This window comes from Rhincodon typus, chromosome 3 (assembly GCF_021869965.1).
Source record: "Rhincodon typus isolate 14 chromosome 3, sRhiTyp1.1, whole genome shotgun sequence".
NCBI classification, from domain to species: domain Eukaryota; kingdom Metazoa; phylum Chordata; class Chondrichthyes; order Orectolobiformes; family Rhincodontidae; genus Rhincodon; species Rhincodon typus.
Window position 1 is genome coordinate 22,530,609 of NC_063334.1, and position 25,181 is coordinate 22,555,789.

Here is a 25,181-nt window from a genome sequence, read left to right on the forward strand (position 1 = left end):
TAGACCCTTCTTAGGCCCGAAACGTCAGCCTTCCTGCTCCTCTGATGCTGCTTGGCCTGCTGTGTTCATCCAGCTCTACACCTTGTTATCTCTTAATTTGTTCTAATTTGCTTAAAAAGTAGCCATGATGGACTACATGCAAGTACCAAAGTTTTACTGGATCTCATAGTTACTAAGGCTAACTTGGTCAATTCACATCACCTGTTCTAACATTGGACACCCTGTAATAATTAGAGAGGGAAGAAAACACACAGATCATTGCCAGAGAGGATATAAGGGTGGGGTAAAGGAGTCAGAGATGGAGCTGAGGCAGTCAAAAGTTCAATTCTTTTTGTATCTTTCATTAATTCTCAGTGAACATACAATAACTTTTAAGAAATTTGTCCTTAGGATGTGATCAACATATCAAAGCTGCAATCACTGTCTCAAATCTCTCCTTTGAATGAAAGTCTTATGTATGAGCTGTACTCTACATGAAGCTACTTTCACCTTTCTTTTCTGAATCAGCTGCAACTTCAAGAAGAATGAATGTCTGAAACTGCCACGAGAAGGACTTTGTGGCATCTATTCTTAGTCTTTCTGTCCCTCATAATCACCAGCCCAATGGAGTCTATACTGGGCCAGTTCCATTAGACAACTGCTTAAAATCAGAGAAAAGCAGATTATCTAGTTTAAGGATGGTCTTTATTCTGCAGATGAAGTTCTCCTCATGCCTGAGGACAGGTTCTGATATCACAAAGGAAATAACAACAGGGATACAGTACACACTTTAGAGGTGATATTTAATTCTCAAACTCAATGTAATAGCTTTTTCTCACTGAGGTGCCTCATTTAAGCTATTCAGTCCTATTATATTTGACATAAAAATACAAATAGTAATTTGAAACTTCAACTCTAGCAAGAATCTGGCAGAATTCACACTAAAAAGGGAGAGAATTGGTTGAAAAAGATAGTCATTGTTTCTGGGATCAAATGACACCCATTGTAAGGGGAACCCCAACACTATTAGTGCCTCCACTCCAAAAAGGTAAACATGAAGGACACAACTGGAAGTGATGTGGCATCTGAAATGTTCTAGAATTTGTGACTTTGTTTCCCTTGTGCAAAGCATGCATTGCCACTGGAATTCTCATCCTTACTACCTTAATGGTACTATCAAATGAAAGAAAAAGCTGACAGGTCTGCAAAATGTAATTAAGAATTGGAATGGGAGGATGGAAATATGAAGCAAAAAGCTAAATCAAGTTATCCTTCAGTATTTTAATAACTTTTCAGGCTTGTGAGAGGCTTCCTTGTTCTGAAAAGAAACCTTCCTATCGCCCAATATGCTTTACCGAAATGCTGGTATAACCTCATTCCTGAATGTGACCTTTCTCAATGTCAAGATTCATCTTGGTTCTCAGCTAAGTTCTATTACTGACACAAAATTCAATTTGGACCTAGTACCTTCCTTGTATCCCATAAGAAATTATGCTCTGGGCAACTCGTCAGAACAACATAATTAAATTTTAAAATAGTCTTAATACACAGGTATTCTGAAAGTGACAACTATGATTTTTAAAAATATGCTAGCATTACTGCAAAGTATATTTACACGTACAATTACGTACATTAGTTCCTTTGTGGATATCTGAACATGCAATGTAAAATGGACTACTTTCCTAATTATGCTTAAGAGTACAGCCTCCAATTACGAACTTTTTATCCTGCTCACAAATAATTTCCAAAGTCATGACGTATGAGAATAATTATCGAATTTTAGTAAAATGCTAGTAGAATCCATTATTTACTATGCTTAATGATGAGATTACCTTCCTGCTCCTATGGACAGACTCTGCTTTTCCAATCACAGAGTGCGTCAGATGATATTGGCTGATTAGTTGTTTTGCATATCCAAGTCCTGAATCGCTGAATTACCCATTTTCCCTCTAATGCTACAGGCATTCTTCATTGCAAATCACAAGTTGCCTGAGGTGCCTTTCCTCAGGGAATAACCTAACCTGTTGTGTACAGTCTGTATGAGATTCTCTGGGCAGGTCCAGGAGGAGCGTCCAGGAGGAGCATCCATAAAGTGTTACAAGGCCATCAAGCAGAGTCAGGTGTCAGGCACGAACTGCAGCTGCAAATAAATGTTTGAGCCCAGCAATCTTTTCAAAGCTTCATTTTTTCATGTTGCAGAGCTGGAACGGATTTGCCTTCGATTAGTCCAACGTTATTACCTTCCCACAAAGGAATCATGCTTCCATTGAGGTGTTCAATCTGGCATCTCCCTTAATGGCTCAGTTATTGAAAAGAAGAAAGCTTGCAGGCTATAGTAATAAAACACGGTTTTGAGGTCTGGTGAGGATATGGAATAATTTCTAAAACAGAAGGGGGATTTTTGAATTTTTTGGATTGTGGGAAAAGGCAATCAATACTGGTTAGTCGTAGGCAGAAGTGATAAGTAAGCAGAATTTAGTGAGGGAGACAATATTTGTAGGAAATTAGAGAAAATGTAGCAATTTACCAGTCACTGAATATAAATGCATAAATTAACAGCTTTTGGAATAAGGGTTATAGAAAAAGCATTTTAAATCAGAGGGGGTACATCGATTTTATTTAAATTACATGTTAAAATGAAGCTGTTTTATGCTTTAGTAATTTGCTTTATACATACCCTTTGGATGCTCATCTTAAATGTTGTAATAACTTTTTTTATGTAACATCTTTAACGTAATAAAATATCCCAAGGTACTTCAGAGGAAGCATTATCAGATAAAATTTAAAACTGAACCACATACGAACTGAACCACTAGAAGAGGCGAACAAGATTTTCAAGATCTCTTAATGGAAGACAGAAAGGTAAAGAGTTGTAGAGGTCGAGGGAAGGAATTTCAAAGCTTATGGCCCAGACTTGCAAAGGCACAACCAATAACGGTGGTGCAAATAAAAATTCAGAATATACTGATTTGACTTGAAGGAGCACAAGTATCTCAGAAGTTTGTACGGCTGGTGGGGATTAAAAGGATACAGGCCATAGACTAGGCTGTAAACATGGATGAACATTTTGAAATCAGCATGTTGCTTAAATGGAAACCAGTGTAAATCAGTAGACACAGAGGTGATGGGTGAATGGGACCTGATATAAGTTAGAACATGATCTCAACTTTACAGAGGATAGAGCATAAGACGGTGGTTAGGAGTGCATTGGAATGGTCATGCCAAGAGAAAATAAATGCATGGTGACAAGCCCACAGTAGTAGACAAGTATTATCAATAGCATTACTGCAATTAGACAATGATTGTACAATGTGACTTTACATGGAAAATAACGTGAACACGGTCATTTATAATGAGGAGAAGGTGGATACAAAAATTAAGAGCAACAGGAAGTTGAATTTGAATTTGAATTTGAAGTTGAATTGCATTGATGAGTTTTTTAAAAACATATTATCAATAGAGTTAAAAACAAACACAGATAAAGCGCAATAAATAAACATGGAAAAGAATACATCAATATTATTATTTTATGATGCACCTGTGTCAGTGTGTCATTTAGTAAGTTATATGTAAGTCTGCTGCCATATTAGCATTTGCACCTAGCTCCATTTAGCAGGACTGGGGGAGCTGGAATCATGTTAAATGTAGCTAAAATGTTGTGGCAATTTGTTACCCACAACCAAGCAGAGTGTACCCATTTCAAAGACTAATGAATTTTTTCTTAATAACTTAAAGAGATAGAAATGTGATTAATTATACATAGGAGTATGAAAATGAATAGCTAAATCAAAGAGATTGTGGTAAAGTTGGGTTATATAATGGATAAGAATAAGTTAAATTATTGAAATTTTAAATAAAATAAAATCAAGAGAGAATAAACTAGACTGATTAGCCATGATATTTATTATTAGAATTCATAATCTGTAATCAATTTTACTAATTATGGAAGTTGAATATACTAGATTTAGATCTGAAAAGAATTATGAAGGAACAAAATTAATACATGATAGAAATCCACCAAGGCTCCTAAAAGAATACCTTCTAAACCCATGACCATTACCATTTGGAAGGATAAGGGCAGCAGATACATGATTCCTGCTTTATGTTTACTTGCTGCATTTAGCAATTAAGGCAGAAGAGTCCAGTGTGCTAAAGAAAATTGGTTTTGAGCGTAGACTGGGTTAAAGTATTTTGGGACAGAGGTTTGCAGCCTACCTGTTCCATCTGACAGCTATATTTCCTCAAATATTTCATTTGTCCAAGCACCCAAAGTGCTTTCTAGCCTACTGGTGAATATTCCTGTTCTATGAACTTTGTGGTCCATGTGCTCAGCCGACTATCTCAAGTGCTTTCCACACCAAATACCCATCCAGCCATTTATGCGATGGTGAGTAATTTGCTCAGCCTGGGCAACGTAGCCTGAGCAATTTGGAAAACGGAATGCTGACATGGAGGAGAATATGGTTGATGGGTTACGGCTCAAGCAGACTGCTTGGTCCTGACTTGTACCTTGCAGATCGTGGATAGGTTTTGGAGAATTAGTAAGTGAGTTGTTCACCTCAGAATTCCCAGTCTCTAATCCACTCTTGAATCCATGGTATTTATATGGTGGTCCAGTTCAGTCTCCAGTTGAGGTAACCCCTAGGATGCTGGTAATGTAGATTCAGCGATGGCATTGTCATTTAATGTCAAGGGTAAATGGTTAGATTGTTGAAGATGGTCATTGGCTGGCATTGGTTTGCGGTGCATGAACTTGTCACTCATCAGCCTAAGTTTGAAAATGCCTCAGTTCTTCAATTTATCTCCTTATCATCAACACATAATTTTCAGAAACACATTCTATTTCTTCCACTGTCACTGGTCACTGGTTTCAACTTGAGGCACAGATGGCTCTTTAAAATCTACCGAACTTTGTCCAAAATCTTCAAAAGTCATACCCCAATTGTTAAGATCCCACCAGTAATTGAATATTATTGAGTTAATGAGAGAAAGATAGGTTTTAGTGTGGTCAGGTGACCCATGACCTTCAGGATTGTTATAGAAATATTTACATTTTTATACAGGCATGGATAAAAACGTGCAAAGTGGAAGCCAAGTTAAAACATACCCGGATTCTGCAATTTGCAAACTGCAGAGCTGAAACAGACAATATTCATGCAGCTAATTAATTCCCATCAAAACCAGACAGGCCTGGAACTGCCTGGCTAGGTATTAATAGGCACATGCTTCAGAACGAACCACTGTTGACACCTCCAGTGAATCTGCTTTGTTAGAAGAATACTACACAGACTCGGTGGCACCCAGCTCAGTAGGAGGCCATGGGCTCAGCGTACAAGGACAGCACTTGGCAGCTAAAAGTTCAAAACCATGTTCTGCGACCTCCAAATATGGAAAGTAGTCACTGCATTGGATCTTCCTGCCCCTGCCTGATGCTAATATTGGACACAGGCCACAGATTCTTCAAGAAGGAGACAAAGAGGGGGATAAAAGGAGCCATCTGGAGCCCCAGCTCACTTTGCTTTTGCATCTTCTTCAACGGCAATTCCAAAGAGACCACTTCGGTGAAATGACCCAAAGACTAGAACCAGCCCTGTATGACAGAGGAAGTTCAAATCCATGACTGCAGATCCTGAAACATCAGCCTACCCCTAAGAACAGCCTGTCCCAGCCTTATTGAACTGTATCACTGGTTCTTTCAGCCAACAGTTCAAATACAATGGTAGGGACCTGTGGTCGGGTGTACTGAATCTTCAGAAGCATATGTCAAAACTAGATAGCATGTATAGATTTGAAAATGTTTAGTTTGAGATTTAAGACTGCTTACTGAAGAGTCCTGTGAAGCGATTCATAGACTTTGACAAAGTTTAATTAAAGTACAATAGTAGAGTCTGAACAATATCGTTTTTCTTTGATAAATTATTCAATAAAGGTGTGTTGGACCTTTCCTGACTCTTGTCCCCTTTGTCTATCTCACTGTGTATTGTGCCTGACTTAAAAAGTGTTCCTGCAAACTGGTCAAGGTTAGTCAGAGTACATTTATCCACCTTTCACTTTCTAACATAAGGCTGCTTTTTAGTCATGATCTCATTGACCAGCAGGACTGGCTCCAGGACTAAATAGCCTATTTCTATTCGGTCTTCCTGCAGCTAACAGTGTCACATTTTGAATAGGTTAGTCTTATATTCTCTTGAATTAAGGATTTAAAAGCGTAGTGATATCTGTAATTTAAGCTCCCAAAAAGCCTAAACATAGAGAGTGGGGGTGAGTTAAAAATCCCAAAATTGGGATTACTGGATTGGTCTTAGGTAAATGCACAAAGGGATTTTCAACCAAGGCTGTTAAATGGAGTTCTGATACACATCGGCTATGTTTCAATGAAAAGGCAAAACAGCTTGAGGTGCTGAATTGCCTCCTACTGCTCCTATATCCTCAGCCAGGCACATCCAGCAGGCAGGCTGGAACCACAATGTGGCTTGCTGAGGGGTCCCATGTAAACTATGAGCCTTTATACAAGATAGACGAGAATATTTTGAAAGATCTGCTCCTCCAATCAGAGGTTGGTTCTCATCTCCACGTTTTCTTTTGGTTTGATCATCATTACTCATCTAAATTATAAATATATTGCCTTAGATTCTTTTTCTGAGGTATATGCTCACTGCCCTGGTAAATCATATTTTTTTAAAAAATTGTTCACCAGCCTTGCTAGTGAATGAAAAATTGAAATATACCTCCTCCCCATGCAAAAAGATAGAGATTGGACAATCTTATTCTAGCATCATTCTGAAATGTCCAGCGATGACTGATGTGGAAATGGAAATGTCATAGATGCACAGCAGGGAACAACAAACAGGTAATAGGTTAATTCATATTGTTCGGGGAGTGCAAAATTTGCTTTGTTCATTATTTAACTGAAGTAGGATGACAGATCATAAACATGACACAAGTCCAAAAACTTACAAAATTATTCTGTCCAATAATGCAAATGGTCTAACAAATTATGAAGTTATGGTTTCAAATTGTGTAAAACATGGATTAAACTCTATTCCAGAGATAGTAGGAACTGCAGTTGCTGGACAATCTGAGATAAGAAGGTGTACAGCCGGATGAACACAGCAGGCCAAGCAAGATCAGAGGAGCAGGAAGGCTGACGTTTCGGGCCTAGACCCTTCTTCAGAAGTTCTGTGATGTTTTGACACAATCAAAAGCTATATTTTCATTTAATTAATAGGTCAGAAAAACAAAAACAGGATCAACTAAACTGTCTTATTACGCTTTTACTCTTTCTACATATGATCCATCGATGTTTTGACATTTCTGAAGAAGGGTCTAGGCCCGAAACGTCAGCCTTCCTGCTCCTCTGATGCTGCTTGGCCTGCTGTGTTCATCCAACTTTACACCTTGTTATCTCTTAAACTCCAATCCCTCATTTTTCCCAATTAGACTATCATTTGAACATTCCTCACAAGACAACTAAATAAAAGACCATACTATTGAAATAGTCAATAATTTTCAAGTAGAAAGCAATTCTTTTCTTCATGTTTATTTGCAGTCTGACCCAGTTTTATGAATCTGCTTCTTTACCTACAAAATAAGATATAACTGTAGCTCTGGGCAAAACAGTCCCAGGTTTACCTATTAACAAAGCAGACTGCCCCCAAACAGCAAGATCTAAGCCATCCAGTTCATTAACAGCCACCCAAGCCTATTATTCTGTTTACTACTTAATAGATATTCACTGCTACAATTCTGCCTGGTGTGTGCGGAGATTCAATTTGACCAAATCCCAGGTGCCAAGTAATCCTGATAGAGATTAGCTGAATTTATCTCAGATTCCTCCTGAAAAGCAACATAGTGAGCTGATCTCTTGATGTTTATCATCTCATTTTGGTAATAAGAAAGGTAAAAGTACAGAAACTTATAATTCATTCTTTCCCATTTCCTCTAACCCAAGCATCTCTACCTCTGGCACAGCTGCATTCAGAAATCTTTAATGACTGCTAATACTGTTTGTTAAAAAGAACGCATTAAGATTGAACCTGTAGTATTCAAGTTACGGGGACTGAAAGCTTGCAGCGCTGTTAAGAAATCCCAGTCATGATCAATATTTGAGAAGATTAAACACTCCTGAGTATTAAGTCTATCCATCACAGATTTAATGCATTCATACTCGCATGCATTTATCTGAAATAAACTCAGTCGTTTTCTCTCAATGTTTTACAAATGCATCAGATTTCTGTTTATCTTCAAGTAACAACTGAATTTGTAAAAACAAGCTTCTAGAATAATCTCAAGCATGCCTTCAAATCAAAAACAAACATGAAGATTAATCTATGAACTGTTACAGTCTTTTGGTAATGAATTTGCATGTTATTGAGCTTTCTATACCTCGTTGAATGCAGGGGAATAATTGACTTGATTGGTGTTTAGAGATGGTTACTTTATTTCAAGTCAACAAACCATCAACACGATGGCTCTAAACTATCGCAAAGTGAAAGGATAGCATCATACACAAGCCTTTTTTGCTAATATATACAGTTCTTATAAAAGTACTTCCTTTAACTCAAATTCTGAAATTTTGGTTTCACACTTTAAGTATTTTAAATGAGCTACTCTGTTGTGATGCGAGAATTAAGGTGAAAGAATATTATTACCAAAAAGAAACATAACACTAATTACAGTAATTCCAAAGAAATTGCAATATGCTTTCCACCTACATCTATTAAAATGCACTGTGGCTCCAATCAAGGATGCAGCAAGTTACATTAATACAGAAACAAAATACAGAGGATTGTTGGAAATTTAAAATTAAAACAAAAAATGCAGGAAATACTCAGCTGGTCTGGTAGCATTTGTGAAGAGAGAAACAGAGTTAATTTTGAAGCTGTGATATTCCATCAGGACTTTACCTTTATCAATGTAATAAATTTATCCACTCTTTCATTAGCAACAGTGAGTTTCTTCTGAATGCCTGCTAAAGCCTGTTCACTTTGCATTGCCAGTCCATGCATCTGTTGTGATGCTGTTGTCTCTAGTTCCGTCATTGCTGATTCAGTCTCAATCATTTTCGTTTTAAGATCATGCAGTTTCTGATTCTAGAATTCATGGAAAGAAAACAGACATGCACATAAGATAAATATTTAAGGAACATACATGCAACAACATCGATGGATCATATGTAGAAAGAGTAAAAGCCTAATAAGACAATTTAGCTGATCCTGTTTTTGCTTTTCTGACCTATTAATTAAATTTCAATTAAATGAAAATATAGCTTTTGATTGTGTAATTTGCAAGAGTATGATTTGAAGAGAAAGATCAAAAACATAGCAGGGAATCACAATGCATTTGCAATAACAATCCTTTAATGCTTCTCCAGCAGTTACTGAATTATTTAATCATTACAACCATCAATAAGTTTGAAACTCATGCTGTGGAGTGAGCAATTGTAAGAAAAAAGGTCTGAATAGCAGAAATGATGCTGACAATCTGTGATAATGCAAGTGGTACATGCACAGGAATAAAACAACTCAAGAACAATTTGTTTGGGGTACGATAGACACCAAAATGTCTTAAAGTTTGGAAACATAACAATGCATCACACTCAGGATCCATGCTGCCTTTACCATTTAAGGAAGACTGTATAGTCACACTCGACCATAACTGTGCATCACATGGAGGTTGTTTGAAAAATATCCAAAAGAAATGGACTGACAGGAAAATGTTAGTGAATGTGTGAAAATTAGTGTCAGAAAAGAAAAACAGTAAGATTTCTTAAATTACATCCTGCATGTTGAAAAGATTATAGTATAATCGAAAAAAATCAAATGTAGGAAGTAACTCCAATATGTCAGAAGTCAATAAGGCAGAATTTTCCAAATGCATGATTAAGTAAATGGTTTTGATTTTATTACATCTTATACCAGAGGAAATTAACATTCTATACAACAAACCTAATGGTTCTAATGTTTACAGGCAACAGGATGGCATTTGCAATATGTGGTGGAATCTCACTCCCTCACAAATCTCATTGCATAAAAAAGGTCGTTTGGCCTATTGTGCGTGTGTTAGCTCTTCAAAAGAACTATCCAATTAGTTGCACTCTCCTAATCTCTCCAGATAACCCATCAAATGTTCCAGTACGTTCTTTTGAAGTTCCTTTCATATGTTTGAGTTGCTCGTTTCAGAGAAAGTGAAAATCTAAATTGCTTTTAGGACTGTGGAAATTGAGATAGATGGAAGAATTTATGATAAGCACTTTATTAATGGTATGTTTTATTATACCAACATATTCACAAACACCAATTTGGCACATTGTGACAATGTGGTCTGCAAATGAAAAATCAGTCACATACTCAAAACCAATCATGGCGCCCCAATGAAGTACCAGACTTATCCTAAACAGCACCACTTTCCTTGCTCCCATTTGCAAAGGTCACCAGCACAAATGGACACATTATGAACAGGAAGTTTGTAAAGTGAATAAAAAGAAGTGACATTGAGAATAAATAAGGAGGTTATAGTGATGGTAGATTAGGAGTCAGATGAAAGATCCATTTAGGTCAAGCCAAGTCCCATATATTCACTCTTAAAGCCTAAGCAGAGAGACTAATTTCATTTAATTTATTCCAAGTCATGTTCTTTGAGGTTCCTAGTCCCACATTCTGGCAGGTGTATTTCTGCCCATCTGGAGACAGATGTTCCTTACCGTGCTCCGTTTAACAACCTCTTGTCAAATGCTGAGCCCCAGATTAGGGAGAAATGGCAAGTCGCTGCAAGATTTAAAGGAGACCCAACGTCCATAAACCCTGACAAAGCTGTCTGGAAAGGGCTAGGGAGAGCTGTGGCCCAGTCCATTGGGTACATTTGCCCAGTGAGTTTCACCAGCAATACTGCAGACATGTATGAGCAGCTATGAGGTTGTGTGGTTTCAGGTTGGCGAGTAACCCAAAGAAATGCAAGGCAAGGTTTGTTTTGATTCTAAAATCTTTCAATCGGACTTTGTCTTAGCATAAAGACAAAAGCCATTTTTGTTTGAGTATTTAACTGTTAAAATCAAAGCTTTTTCAATTGCACAATAATCAGAACTGACTTATTCAATTAGATATTTACGAATCATACAAGGTTTTACAGCAGAGGATTGCACTGCATTAAGTTTATTTTAGGCTCCAAATTCATCAAAGAATGATAGGTATTCTGCTTCTGTCATAATATTATATAGTGATTGCTCTCAAATTTCACATTCATCATCCTGGTACTAGATCTTGATTAACTAGACAGGAGGACAACCATCCTTACCTTTTTATCCAATTCTCCAGTGGTTTTACGGTACATTTCCTCATAGGCTGATTTTTCTTTTGTCACAACATTAAGTCTTTGCTTTAGTGACTCTGTAAGTGCCTTTCTGGTAGAGCTTTCTTCAGTCAGTATCCTTACCTTTATAACAATCAAACATATAACTTCTCATTTACTAAAGCATCGGAATACTTGCATTTTAATTGTCACATAAATGACTGAGCACAAGACATAAATGCTACATTGACAGAGCAGTGACAAAACAGGGTCAGAAAACATATTGCTTTATGGCACAATGTCTCTGATAGGAAAATGTGCCAAAAGTTGATTCATGATGGCATGACAGCTGAAGACAGACATAGATCTAATTGGCCAAAATAAGAACGTAAAGAAAATCAAGCAAAAAAATCATCCTTCAGATCAGTTTGATATTTGCATCCAAATACAGCTAAATAGCGGGCTTTCCAATCAATTGAGAGTCTGAAACCTGCATTAACTGAAGATATCATCACTGGCCAACATGAACAAAATTATTATAGTATGTTGTCATATGGCATCCAATATTAAATAAAATACTAGAATTTTTTAGTAGATTTCTTCTACACGTGAAATTAGGAGAGCATAATTCTAAATAACCTGAAGATTTTTCATCTGGAGTGTGCATGTGGATAATCACACAAGCAGCTACAATGCAGTTTTCTTTGACTGCCACCTAACTGAAGTTAGCGTGCTTTATCTGTTGTATGTGTAGTATGATTTGGTTTGATCATTGGGATGCCTGCCTCGGTTATAGGCTCAGGAGACACAAACTGGAGTAATAGTTGGACACAAAGTATATCTGACTAACATCAGTGAAATGTTAGACTTGTATGGAGCAGGGTTAAAAGGTATCACTGAGCAAAACAGAATTCTGATACTACTTTAGTTAGAGATCTAGGATGTACAGAGATCACAGTAAGATAGAATATCTATTATGTCGACATATAGTCCTCTGACTCTGAATCTAAATAGGGTAAGAGCAATATAGTTTTTCAGAACAGTAGCTTAAGGCTTTCAAAATGAGAGTCTATATCTTATGAGGTTGCATGTATTAGTAATGAATATCAATATTGAACCTGAGGTTCTTATGGGCTTCCCTAATCCCAGCACAGATACATACATCCTTGAAGTACAACACAGCTATCTGGTTTCCTAGCTGGACTGATTGAATGATATGTAGGATGGCGACTATATTAAAATTCAGCCTCAAACTGAAAGCACTTAGAAGTTTGTAGTCCAGAGCCAATCTAAAACATCCTTTTTTCACATTATATATAAAAACTTTTCTATGCCCAAGCTGAAGTGATAAGCCTTCATTCTCTTCCTTGTCCATTTGTAGGTCGATACTCTCTGTCCATTGGACACACATCACAAAATGTACTAACATGAAAAAAAGGAGTAGGACATGGTCATTTAAGCCTTCGGAAAAGAGCTGATTGGTGAGTAGCGGGTAAGGCAGGTAAGTCCTTACAACTTCTATCATTTAAAGTACTTTTGTTGGCTTCTAATCTGTAGGGGTTGGACAGGGACCAGGAAAGAAGGGCCACAGATAACTGGATTTGATTTAATCTAATATAAAGTACTCTCCAAGGTTTAATTAAAAGAGGTAAACCATGGCAGGAGAGCTCAAAGTCTTGGTTTGCTCCTCTTGTACCATGTGGTAGGCCAGGGACAGTTCAAGTCCCCTGGGTCAGCATGTGTGCAAGAGGTGTCTCCAGCTGCAGCTCCTGGAAGCTCGAGTTTCAGAGCTGGAGTGATGGCTGGAGACACTGTGGAGCATCTGCGAGGCAGAGAGTATCGTGCATAGCACATATAGCAAAGTGGTCACACCGCAGACTCAGACTCTGCAGACAGAAAGGCAATGGGTGACCACCAGACAGAGCAAGAGAGATAGGCACGTAGTGCAGGACTCTCCTATGGCCATTCCCCTGCAAAACTGACATACTGTTTTGGATACTGTTGAGGGGAATAACCTCTCAGGGGAAAGTAGCAACAGCCAAACTCGTTGCACCATGGTTGGTTCTGCTGCAGAGGGGAGGGGTAAAAAAGTGTGCCAGGGCAATAGTTATAGGGAACTCAATTGTAAGGGGAATAGACAGGCGTTTCTGTGACTGGAAACGAGAGTCCAGGATAGCATGTTGCCTCCCTGGTGCTAGGGTCAAGGATGTCTTGGAGCAGGTACAGGACCTTCTGGAGGGGGAGGGTGAACAGCAGTGGTCGTGGTACACATCTCTACAAACGACATGGGTGAAAAAAAGGGATGAGGTCCTAAAAGCAGAATACAGGGAGCTAGGAAGAAAGTTAAGAAATCCGTCCTCAAAGGTAGTGATCTCAGGGTTACTACTGGTGCCATGTGCTCATCAGAGTAGAAATGACAGGATATATCGGGTGAATACACGGCTGAAAAGATGGTGTTGGGGGAGGATTTCAGATTCCTGGGGCATTGGGACCGGTTCTGATGTCCCAGGGGGAGTGTTTGATAGAGCGGTTGGGGACAGTTTAAACTAATATGCCAGGGGTATGGGAACCTATATAAGGAGTCAGAGAAGGAGGGAGCAAGGACAAAAACAAAAGGTAGAAAAGGGAATAAGAAAATTGATAGGCAGAGAAACCAAGGACAAAATTCAAACAGGGCTATTGAGAAAAATAACAGTGAGACAAACATTGTCAAAAAGACAAACTGAAAGGCTTTGTGCCTTAATGCACAGCACATTTGCAATAAAGTGGATGAATTAATCACGTAGATAGATGTAAACAAGTACAATATAACTGGGATCACAGAGACATGGCTGCTGGGTGACTAGGAATGGAAACTGAATGTCCAAGAGTATTCTGTATTTAGGAAAAACTAGCAAAAAGGAAAAGATGGTGAAGTGGCATTGCTGGTTAAAGAGGAAATTAACACAATAGTGAGAAAGGATATTAGCTCTGACAATGTAGAGTCTGTATGGGTTGAGTTGAGAAATAACAAGGGACAAAAAACATTAGTGGGTGTCATATATAAACCCCAACTGCAGTGGTGATGTTGGGAATGGCATTAAACAGGAAATTAGAGATACATGTGATAAGGGAATATCGGCAATCATGGGTGATTTAAATCTGCACATAGATTGGGCAAATCAAATTAGTCACAATGCCTCAGAGGAGGAATTCCTGGAGTGTACACGGGATGGTTTTCTTGACCAATATGTGGAGGAATCAAATAGACAGCAGGTCATCTTAGACTGGATACTGCGTAATGAGAAGGGAGTCATTGCAAATCTAGGTGTGCGAAACCCCTTGGGGATGAGCGACCACAACATGATAGAATTTTTTATCAAGATGGAGGGTGAGGTAGTTGATTCGGAGTTTAGGATGCTGAATCTTAATAAAGAAAACTATGAAGATATGAGGTGTGAGTTGGCTTTGATAGATTGGGAAGAGTTACTTAAAGAGATGACAGTGGTTAGGCAATGGCAAACATTCAAGGAACGCATGGGGGAACTCCAACAACTGTTTTTTCCTGTCTGGCAGAAAAGCAAAATAGGCAGGAGGGCCAATCCATAGCTTACAAAGGAAATTAGAGATAGCATCCAATCCAAGGAAGAAACATACAGATTGGCTAAGAAAAATAACATGTCCGATGTTTGGGAACAATTTAGAATTCAGCAAAGAAGGTCCAAAGGATTGATTAAGAAGGGGAAAATACACTACGAAAGTAAGCTTGCAGGGAACATAAAGACTGACACTAAGAGTTTCTACAGGTACGTGATGGGAAGGAGATTGATGAAGACAAATGTTGGTCCCCTAAAGACTGAAATGGGGGAATGTATAATAGGGGACAAAGAAATGGCTAAGCAACTGAAAACAGACTTTGGTTCTGTCTTCACAGAAAAGGGCACAAATCAGATACCAAAAATGTTGGAGAATGCAAGATTTAGTGAGAGGGAAGAATTGAGGGAGATCAATTTTAGTAGAAAAATGGTGCTAGAAAAATTGATAGGATTGAAGACGGGTAAATCCCCAGGGCCTGATAATCTACATCCCAGAGTAAATAAGCAAGTGGCTCTAGAAATGGTGGATGCATTGGTGGTCATCTTCCAGGATTCTTTAGACTCTGGAATAGTCCTGGCAAATCGGAGGGTAGCTAACATCATTCCAATATTCAAAAAGGGAGGTAGAGAGAAAACAGAGAATTATAGACCGGTGAGGCTTTCATCGGTAGTGGGGAAAATTCTCGAATCCATTATCAAGGACATTACAGTGGAGCATTTAGAAAGCAGTGCAGGATCAGACAGAGTCAGCATGGCTTTATGAAGGGGAAATCATGCTTGACAAAACTGTTGGAATTCTATGAAGATGTAACTAGTAGAGTTGACAAGGGGGAGCCAGTCAATGTGGTATATTTGGACATTCAGAAAACGTTTGACAACATCCCGCATAAGAGATTATTGTCCAAGATTAAAGCGGGATTGGGGCAAGTATATCAAGATGGGCAGTAAAATGATTGGCAGTGAGAAACCAAAGAGTAGGAACCTAATGGGTCCATTTCAAATTGGCAGGCAATAACTAGTGGGATGCCACAGGGATTGGTGCTGGGGCCCCAGCTACTCACAATATATATTAATGATTTGGATGAGGGAACAAAATGTAACATTTCAAAATTTGTACATGATACCAAGTTGGGTGGGAGGGTGAACTGTGACAAAGACGTAGAGATCCTTCAGCCTGATCTGGACAGATTAGGTGAGTGGGCAAATCAATGGTAGATGCAGTATAATTTGGATAAATGTGAGGTTATTCACTTTGGAAGCAAAAACAAGAAGGCAATTACTACCTGAATGACAATAAATTGGGAAGAGGGGAGCGTGCAGCAGGTGGTAAAGAAGGCAAATGGTATGTTGACCTTCATTGCGAGAGGTTTCGAGTACAGGAGCAGGGGTATGCTGTTGCAGTTATACAGGGCCTTGGTGAGGCCACACCGAGAATACTGTGTGCAAGTTTGGTCTCCTTTTGCTGAGTAAGGATGCTCAAGGGAGTGTGGTGAAGGTTTACCAGGCTGATTCTGGGGGTGGCAGGACTGACATATGAGGAGAGAGTGACTAGGTTAGGATTGTTTTCACTGGATTCAGACGTATGAGGTGGGGGATCTCATAGAGACTTATAAAATTCTAACAGGACTGAACAGGGTAGATGCAAGGAGGATGTTAGAACATAAGAACCAGGAGCAGGAGTAGGACTTCTGGTCCATCGAGTCTGCTCTGCCATTCAATAAGATTATGACTGATCTTTTCATGGCCGCAGTTCCACTTACCCAACCTCTCACCATAACCTTTAATTCCTTTATTATTCAAAAAATTATCTATCTTAGCTTTAAAAACATTTAATGAGGAAGCTTCACTACTTCACTGGACAGAGAATTCTACAGATTCACAATCCTTTGGGTGAAGAAGTTCCTCCTCAATTTAGTCCTAAATCTGGTCCTTCTAATTTTGAGGCTATGCCCTCTTGTTCTAGTTTCACCCTGCCAATGGAAGTAACCTCCCTGCTTCTATCTTATCTATTCCCTTCATAACTTTGTGTGTTTCTACAAGATCGCCCCTCATTCTTCTGAATTCCAACAAATATAATCCCAGTCTATTCAGCCTCTCCTCAGAAGCCAACCTTCTTAACTCTGGAATCAACCTAGTGAACTTCCTCTGCAGCCCCTCCAATGCCAGTACATCTTTTCTCAAGTAAGGATACCAATGCTGCATGCAGTACTCCAGATATCGCCTCACCAGCACCCTATACAGCTGCAACATAATCTCCCTGCTTCTAATCTCAATCTCTCTAGCAATGAAGGACAAAATTCCATTTGCCTTCTTAATTACCTGTTGTACCTGCAAACCAACCTTCTACAATTCATGCACAAGGACACCCAGGTCCCTCTGCACAGTAGCATGCTGCAATTTTTTACTGTTCAAATAATAGTCCATTTTACTGTTATTCCTACCAAAATGGGTGACTTCACATTTATCAACATTGAATTCCATCTGCCAGACCTTCATCCACTCACTTAAACTATCTATATTGGATTTTATCTTCTCATTTTCCATACTGTCAACCAGACATTCAACCATACTGTGATCGCTCTTTCCAAGAGGACCCCTAATGATTATCCCTGTCTCATTACACAGGACCAGATATAGGATAGCTTCCCCCCTCGTCAGTTCCATTACATACCGTTCAAGAAAACTATCGTGGATACATTCAATGAACTCCTCCTCAAGGCTGCCTTGACTGACCTGTTTTGACCAATTGACATGTAGATTAAAATCCCCCACGATAACTGCCATACCATTTTTACAGGCATTAGTCATTTCTTTGTTTATTGCCCATCCCAATGTGATGTTATTATTTGGTGGCCTATAGACTATGCCTATCAGTGACGTTTTCTTCTTAGAATTTCTAATTTCCACCCAAATGGATTCAACCTTATTCTCCATAGAACTTATACCATATCTCACTATCGCCCTGATGTTGTCTGTAAATATCAGAGCAACACCACCTCCCTTACCTTCCTGTCTGTCCTTCCGAATAGTCTGATACCCCTGGGTATTTAATTCCCAGCCGTGACCATCCTGCGACCACGTCTCCGTAATGGCTACTAAATCATACTCATTTGCGTTAACTCATCTACCTTGTTTTGAATGCTACGAGCATTTAGGTAGAGCGTCCTTATAATAGTTTTTATACCTTCTTTTTAAATTTTAACATCTCCATTAATAATATCTCCTGAGTTTTCCTTCCTTTTAACTTTCTTTATAGGTCCTCGATGTAGTTAAACACTCCTGCATAAATGTTAACCTGCTGTTTCCTTTTCTATTTACCATTATATTTCCTGTCGTTTTTCCCGTCCCTTCCCCCCATTTCACTAGTTTAAAGTCCTAATGACCGCCCCTTTTATCATTTTCGCTAAAACACCGGTTCCAGATCGGTTCAGGTGGAGACTGACCCATCGATACAGATCCCTCCTGTTCCAAAACTGATGCCAATGCCCCATGAAATGGAACCCGTCTTTCACACGCCACTCCTTTAGCCACATGTTTACTTTCCTAATCTTCTTATCTCCATGCCAATTTGCATGGCTAGTAGTAATCCGGAGATTACAACCCTTGAGGACCTGTTCCTTAATTTTGTTCCTCCAAATAGGTTCTCCTTCCTTGCCTTGCCTATGTTGTTTGTCCATAAACGTGTTGTCCAAAGTGAACCACAACAACTGGATCCTTATCCTCCTGCTTCAATATCCTTTCAAGCCAGTCAGAGATGTCCCTCACCCTGGCACCGGGCAGGCAACACACCATGTGGGACACTCAATCCTGCTTGCAAAGGATGCTATCAATTCCCCATAATTATCGAGTCCCCTATAACTATCATGTGTCTTTTTGGTCTCCCATCTTGAATGGCCTCCTGTACTATAGTGCAATGGTCAGTTGGCTCATCCTCGCTACAGCTTTGTTCCTCATCCTCACAGGGAGCAAGTACCTGATACCTGTTGGACAAGATCAAGAGCTGAGGCTCCTCTGTTCCTGAATTCAGGATTCCCCTGACTGCCTCACTTGCAATCACATGCTGCTGTTCCTAATCACTGACTGAATTTGAAGTACTTAACCTACCAGATGTGACCGTCTCTTGAAACGAAGCATTGAGGTACTTCTCTCCCTCCTGGATGTACTGCAGTGTTTCAAGCTCAGATTCCAGCTCATCAATTCTGAGCCGAAGTTATTCCAGCAACCTTCCAGCTTGCAGCAGACGTGGTCACTGCAGCTCGCAATGGGATCAGCCAGCTCCCACATCATACAGCTACAGCATATCATCTGTCCAGTCATCTCTACTTGGTTAATTAAGTTATTAGTTAGTTAATCCCAGTTAGTTAATTTATTTATTAGTCCTAGAGAGTCCTTTTTAAATTTAGGGCTGATTTCCTATCAGCCAATCAAGTCACAGCTCTCCTGTGACGTCATCTTTCCAGCTAGGTTTCGGTTGCTCCAGGTGCCCCTCTCTCGGACTCCGCTCCCTGGAAACAAGGCCGTGAATCCCCAAGGTAAGTTAGATTTATTCTAACCGTGCTCCAGGTGCTCCTCTCTCTGACTCCGCTCCATGGAAACAAGGCCAATGTTTCTGATGGCGGGTATGTCCAGGACAAGGGGTCACAATCTGATGATTCGGGGTAGACCATTTTGGATGGAGATGAGGAGACATTTCTTCACGCAAAGAGTGGTGAGCCTGTGGAATTCATTACCACAGGAAGTAGCAGATGCCAAAACGTTGAATATATTCAAGAGGCGGCTAGACAAAGCGCTTGGGGCGAATGGGATCAAAGGTTATGGGCAGAAAGCAGGATTAGGCTATTGAGTTGGTCGATCAGCTATGATCGTGATGAATGGCAGAGCAGGCTCGACAAGCCAAATGGCATCATCCTACTCCTATCTTCTATGTTTCTATTCCACCGTTTACTGAACTCATGGGTGATCTTCTACCTCAGAGTCTTCCTGTACTTCCCTCATTTCCCTTGATCTCTTCTGTATCCAAATATCCATCAATCTCTGACTTCAATAACCTCAACAACTCAGCATCTGCATCTTTCTTCACATCTTCAGTCTTTACCTTAAATACCTCACAGCATCTACCGTATCAGGCCCTTAAAAATTTCAAGTTTCAATAAGATCACTTCCTATTCTTCTAAATTTCAGGATTATGGGAGCAGGAGTAGATCATTCAGCCCATTGAGCCTTCTTCACTGTCTAATATAATCATGACCGTTCATCTACTCCCATGCTTTTTCCTACACATTGTTAGTACTTATAAATCTGTCAATCTCTACTTAAACATACTCAATGACTGAGCTTCCATAGCCCTTTGTGGTAGAGAATTCCAAACAGTCACCCTAAGCAAAAAAATTTCTCATCTCGGTCCTAATTGATTTCTCACTTATTTCTCAATTGTGTCCTCTGGTTTCAGAGTCACCAAACAGGGAAAACATCTTACTGTCATCTAAACTATCTGCCTTGTTAACTATTCTGTAGGTTTCAATGTGATCATTTTTCATTCTTTGAAACATTTGAGAGAATAGGCCCAGATTCCCCAATCTCTCTTCGTAGGACATTTCTCAGGAACAAGTCTTGTAAACATGTGCTTCAGTCCCTCTATGGCAGAGGGCTGCTCTGTCCAGGATGATGTTCTAGGACTCTGGATTAATACTCCAGTGATAATACCATTAGGTCATCTCTTCCCCTTTAATATTAGTTCTTGGACCTTTGTATTTGAAAGTCCTCGCAATCCTCAGGTTTGCTACTATTTCTGGAAACTTTATAAGCCGTTTTCTTTTAGTCTCATGCAACCCTTAAATTCCTATGTTAGCTACATAACGCATAACTGTAACATCTGGTGCAGGTAGATCAAAAATGCTGTATGGGAGGGACTTGCTTGATTTTGACCCACTGGTACTGAAAGAACAGTGATTTATTTTCAAGTCGGAATGGTGAGTGGTAAAGAGAGGAATGTGCAGGTGGTGGCCTGCCCATGCATCTGCTGCCCTTGTTCTGGATAGGCATGGATTTGCAAGGTGCTTTTAGGGAGATGTGGTGAATTTATGCAGTGATTCTTTGCATGGTACACTTTATTGTTTGTCAGGAGGATGGGTCACATTGGTGGAGGAGGAAATGAAGGTTTGTGGATGTGGAGTAAATCAAGAGGGCTGCTCTGTCCAGGATGGTGTTGTGCTTGGAGTGCTGTTGGAGGGTACTCATCCAGGCAAGTGGAGAGTATTCTTGACTTGTGCCTTTAAATGGTGGACAGGCTTTGAGGAAGCAGGAGGTGAGTCACACAGGATTCTTAGCCTTGATCTGCTCTTCCCAGAATCACAGAAGTCTTACAGTGTAGAAGAGGGCCATTTGGCCCATTGTGCCTGCACCAGTGCTTTAAATGGGCATCATTACCAGGTGCCAACTTCCTGCTTTTTCCCTGTATCCTTGCACATTTTTTTCAAATAACCATCCAACACCCGTTTGAATACCTCAATTCAATCTAACTCTTCCACAGTTCCAAGAGTCCATTCCAGACTCAAACTATTCACTGAGTGAAAAATGTTTTTCCTCATATTACCTTTACTTTTTCTGCAAATCATTTTAAATCTATGCTTTTATTTTTGTTCCCTTTATAAGGGGGAACAGTTCCTCCTTATTTTGAAAATTTCTATCTGATCTCATCTTAGCCTTCTCTTCTTTTGTTTGTCATTTATATAAATGATTTGGATGAGAATACACAAAGCATGGTAAGTAGTTTTGAAGATGACATCAAAACTGATGGCATCGTAGACAGTGAAGAAGGTTTTCCAAGATTGCAAAGGGATCATGATCAAATGGGTCAATGAGCTAAAAAATGGCAGATGGAGTTCAATCTGGATAAATGCAAGGTACTGCATTTTGGTACAGAAAACAAGGACAGGGCTTATACAACTAATGATAGGGCATTGGATAGTGTTGTAAAACAGAGGGACCTGGGGGTAGATACATAGTTCTTCGAAGTTTGCATCACATATAGACAGGATGGTTAAAAAGGTGTTTGGCACGCTTGCCTTCATTGCTCAGTCCTTTTGAGTATAGGAGTTGGGAAGTCAGGTTGAGGACATTGGTGAGGCCTCTTCTGGAATACTGTGTCCTGTTCTGGTCGTCCAGTCATAGAAAGGATATTATTAAGTGGAGAGCATGCAGAAGAGATTTACCAGGATGTTGCTGGGTATGGAAGACTTGAGTTATAAAGAAAGGCTGGGTAGGCTGGGACTTTTCTCATTGGAGCGTAGGAGATTGAGTGGCGACCTTATAGAATTTTATAAAATAATGAGGATTATTTCCCTAGGATGGGGAATTTCAAAACCAGGAGGCAAATTTTTAAGGTGAGAGGAGAAAGATTTAAAAAAATATGATGGGCAAATTCTTTACACAGTGCATGGTTCATGTGTGGAATGAACTTCCTGAGCAAGTGTTGGATGTGGGCACAATTACAACGTTTAAAAGACATTTGTATAAGTACATGGATAGGAAAGCTTTGGAGGGATATGGACCAGGAGCAGGCAGGTGGGACTAGTTTAGTTTGGGATTATGTTCGGCATGGACTGGTTAGACTGAAGGGTCTGTTTCCCTGCTTTACAAAAAAAATCACTCTCACCAATGCATTCACATCCTTCTTCTAAAGTGGCAAACAGAACTGTACGCAATATCTGAAGTCTAACAAGTGTCTTATATAAGTTCAGCATCATCTCCTTGCTCTTGTACTGTAAGCCCCCATTAATAAAACCAAGGAGAGTGCATACTTTATTTAATGCTCTCTCTGCCTATTCTCCCACTTCCAACAATGGCATATACTCCCAGGTCCCTCTGTCCTGCACTCCCTTGAGAATTGTACTCCCTATTTTATATTGTGCTTCAATAGTCATCATACCAAAATGCATCACTTCATATTTCTCTGCATTGGAGCTCATCTGTCAGCTATCCGCCCACTCCACCAACTTATCTTCATCCTTTTGGAGTTCTACGCTATCTTCATCACAGTTTGCAATTCTTTCTGAGTTTGTATCATCTGCAAGATTTAAAATTGTTACCTGTACATCAAGATCCAGATCACTAATCTACATCAGGAAAAGCTAGTCATCCCAATGTCGAACTCTGGGGAATTCAACTACAAATCCTCCTCCAGCCTGAAAATATCCATTGACCATTACTCTCTTGTTACCTATCACTCAGTGAATTTTGAATCCAAGTTGCTGCTGACTCTTTTGTTCCATGACCTACAGCCGTCATCACAAGTCTGTTGTGTGGCACTGTATCAAATACATTCTGAAAATCCATGTACACCACATCAACAGCATTACCCTCTTCGACATTTTTGTTACCTCTTCAGCAAGTTACTTAAACATGATTTCCCTTTTAGATATCCAGGCTGACTCTCCTAATCAACCCACTGTTTTCCATGTGCCTACTAATTCTATCCCTACTCATTGTCTCTGGAAGCTTACCCACTGCAGAGGTTAAACTGACTGGGTCTGAGTAGCCATAGTATATATCTACACATATAAAAGGTTGGGCCTAGGACACTAACATGAGGAAGTTCTGTTGTGATGTCTGGAGCTCAGATGGCTGACTTCTAATGACAATCATCTTCCTTTGTGATAAGTATAACTCCAAATAGCGATGAGTCTCCCTCTACTTCCCTGCCAATTCCAATTGACTCTGATTTTGCTAAGACTCTTTGATGCTACAGGCGGTCAAATCCTGCTTTGATGTCATGGGAAGACACTCATTTCACCTCTGGAGTTTAGCTCTTAACAACATTAGGAGCAGTGATCCTGGCAGAACCCAAATTGAGAGCCAGTGAGAAGATTATTTCCGAGCAAGTGCTCTTGATAACACTGTTGATGACCCCTGCAATCACTTTACAGGCAATTGAAAATAGACTGATAAGCTGTTATTTGGCTGGGTTTGATTCGTGCTGCTTCATGCGTACTGGACATACCTGGATAACTTTCCACATTGCTAGATACATGCTAATATTGTTCCTGTACTGGGACAGCTTGGTGCAGGGCAAGGCTACCGCTATAGTACTTGTTGTAGATGGTATATTGTCAGGGCTTGGATACTTTGCAGCATTCAGTGTTTTCAGTTGTTTCATGATATCATGTGGAGTTAACTAAATTGGCTGAGGTCTGGCATCTGTAATGCTGCAGACCTCTAGAGAAGTAGCACTTTTGGCTAAGATTGCTGCAAATGCTTCAGCCTTATCTTTTGCATTGATGTTCTGGGATCCCACATCATTAAGGATGGGAATATTTATGGAGCCTCCTCCTCCAGTGAGTTGTTTAATTGTCCACCAGCATTCAGGACTGGATGAGTCAGAACCATGGATGTTAAATCTGATGAGGGTTGGCTGTGAAATCACTTAGCTCCCATTTATCATTCTGCCTACACTGTATGATGTACAAATGATTTTGTATTGTTTCACCAGACTTACCCCTCAATTTTAAGCATGCTTGATGTTGTTTCAGTCATACACTCCTGCACCCTTCATTGAACCAGAGTTGGCTTGACAATAATGATACAGTGGCCAATATGCTGGGCCATGAGGTTACCGGTTGTGTTCTGTTGCTGGTGATGGCCCACAGCACATCATGGATGTCCAGTTTTGATTTGCGAGATCTGTTCAAAATTCCTCTGACTTAGCACGTGGATAGTGCCACACAATATGATGGCGGGTATCCTTAATGCGAAGACAGAACATCATCTTCACAAGGACTATGCGGTATTCACTCCTATTGATGCTATTATGATTAGATACATTGGCAACAGGCAGACTGGCGAGGATGGGGTCAAGTTTGTTTTTCCCTTACCACCTGCAGCAGACCTAGTCTAGCAGCTATGTGCTTTAGGACTTGACCAACTCCTAAGTAATGGCACTGCCTCACCTTCCATGGTGATAGAAACCAAAGATGCCACCCCAAACCAGAGTACAGTGTGCATTCTTGTCACCCTCAGTGATTCCTCCAATTGGTGTTCAAAATTGAGGAGTACTGGTTCATCACCTGAGGGAAGGGAATTATGTGCTAATCAGAAAGATTCTGCACCTGATTCCATGTGACTTTATGGGTCCTAGATTCAATGTTGAGGACTCCAAGGACAACTCCCTCCTGACTGCATACAACTGTGCCATCTACTCTGCTGTGTCTGTTCTGCCAAAAGGTCACAAAATAACGAGGTATGTGTCAGTCTTGAAGACGATCACAATCTCTTGAGTATGACTATGTCTGGTTGTTGCTCAATTTATTTGTGAAATTGCCATGGTGGTATGCAAAATCAGTCCTC

At 39.8% G+C, this 25,181-nt stretch overlaps 1 protein-coding gene across 1 annotated transcript in view; it reads right to left on the reverse strand.

Annotated features, from left to right (window-relative positions):
- Positions 1–25,181, reverse strand: part of LOC109936206 (centlein-like) — a 211,266-nt gene that overhangs the window by 46,286 nt on the left and 139,799 nt on the right. The window contains exons 6-7 of the mRNA XM_048595425.1: positions 11,272–11,409; positions 8,886–9,071 (exon numbers count right to left, since the gene is read on the reverse strand). Coding sequence (XP_048451382.1) covers positions 8,886–9,071; positions 11,272–11,409 — 324 coding nt within the window. The remainder of the gene's footprint in view (positions 1–8,885; positions 9,072–11,271; positions 11,410–25,181) is intronic.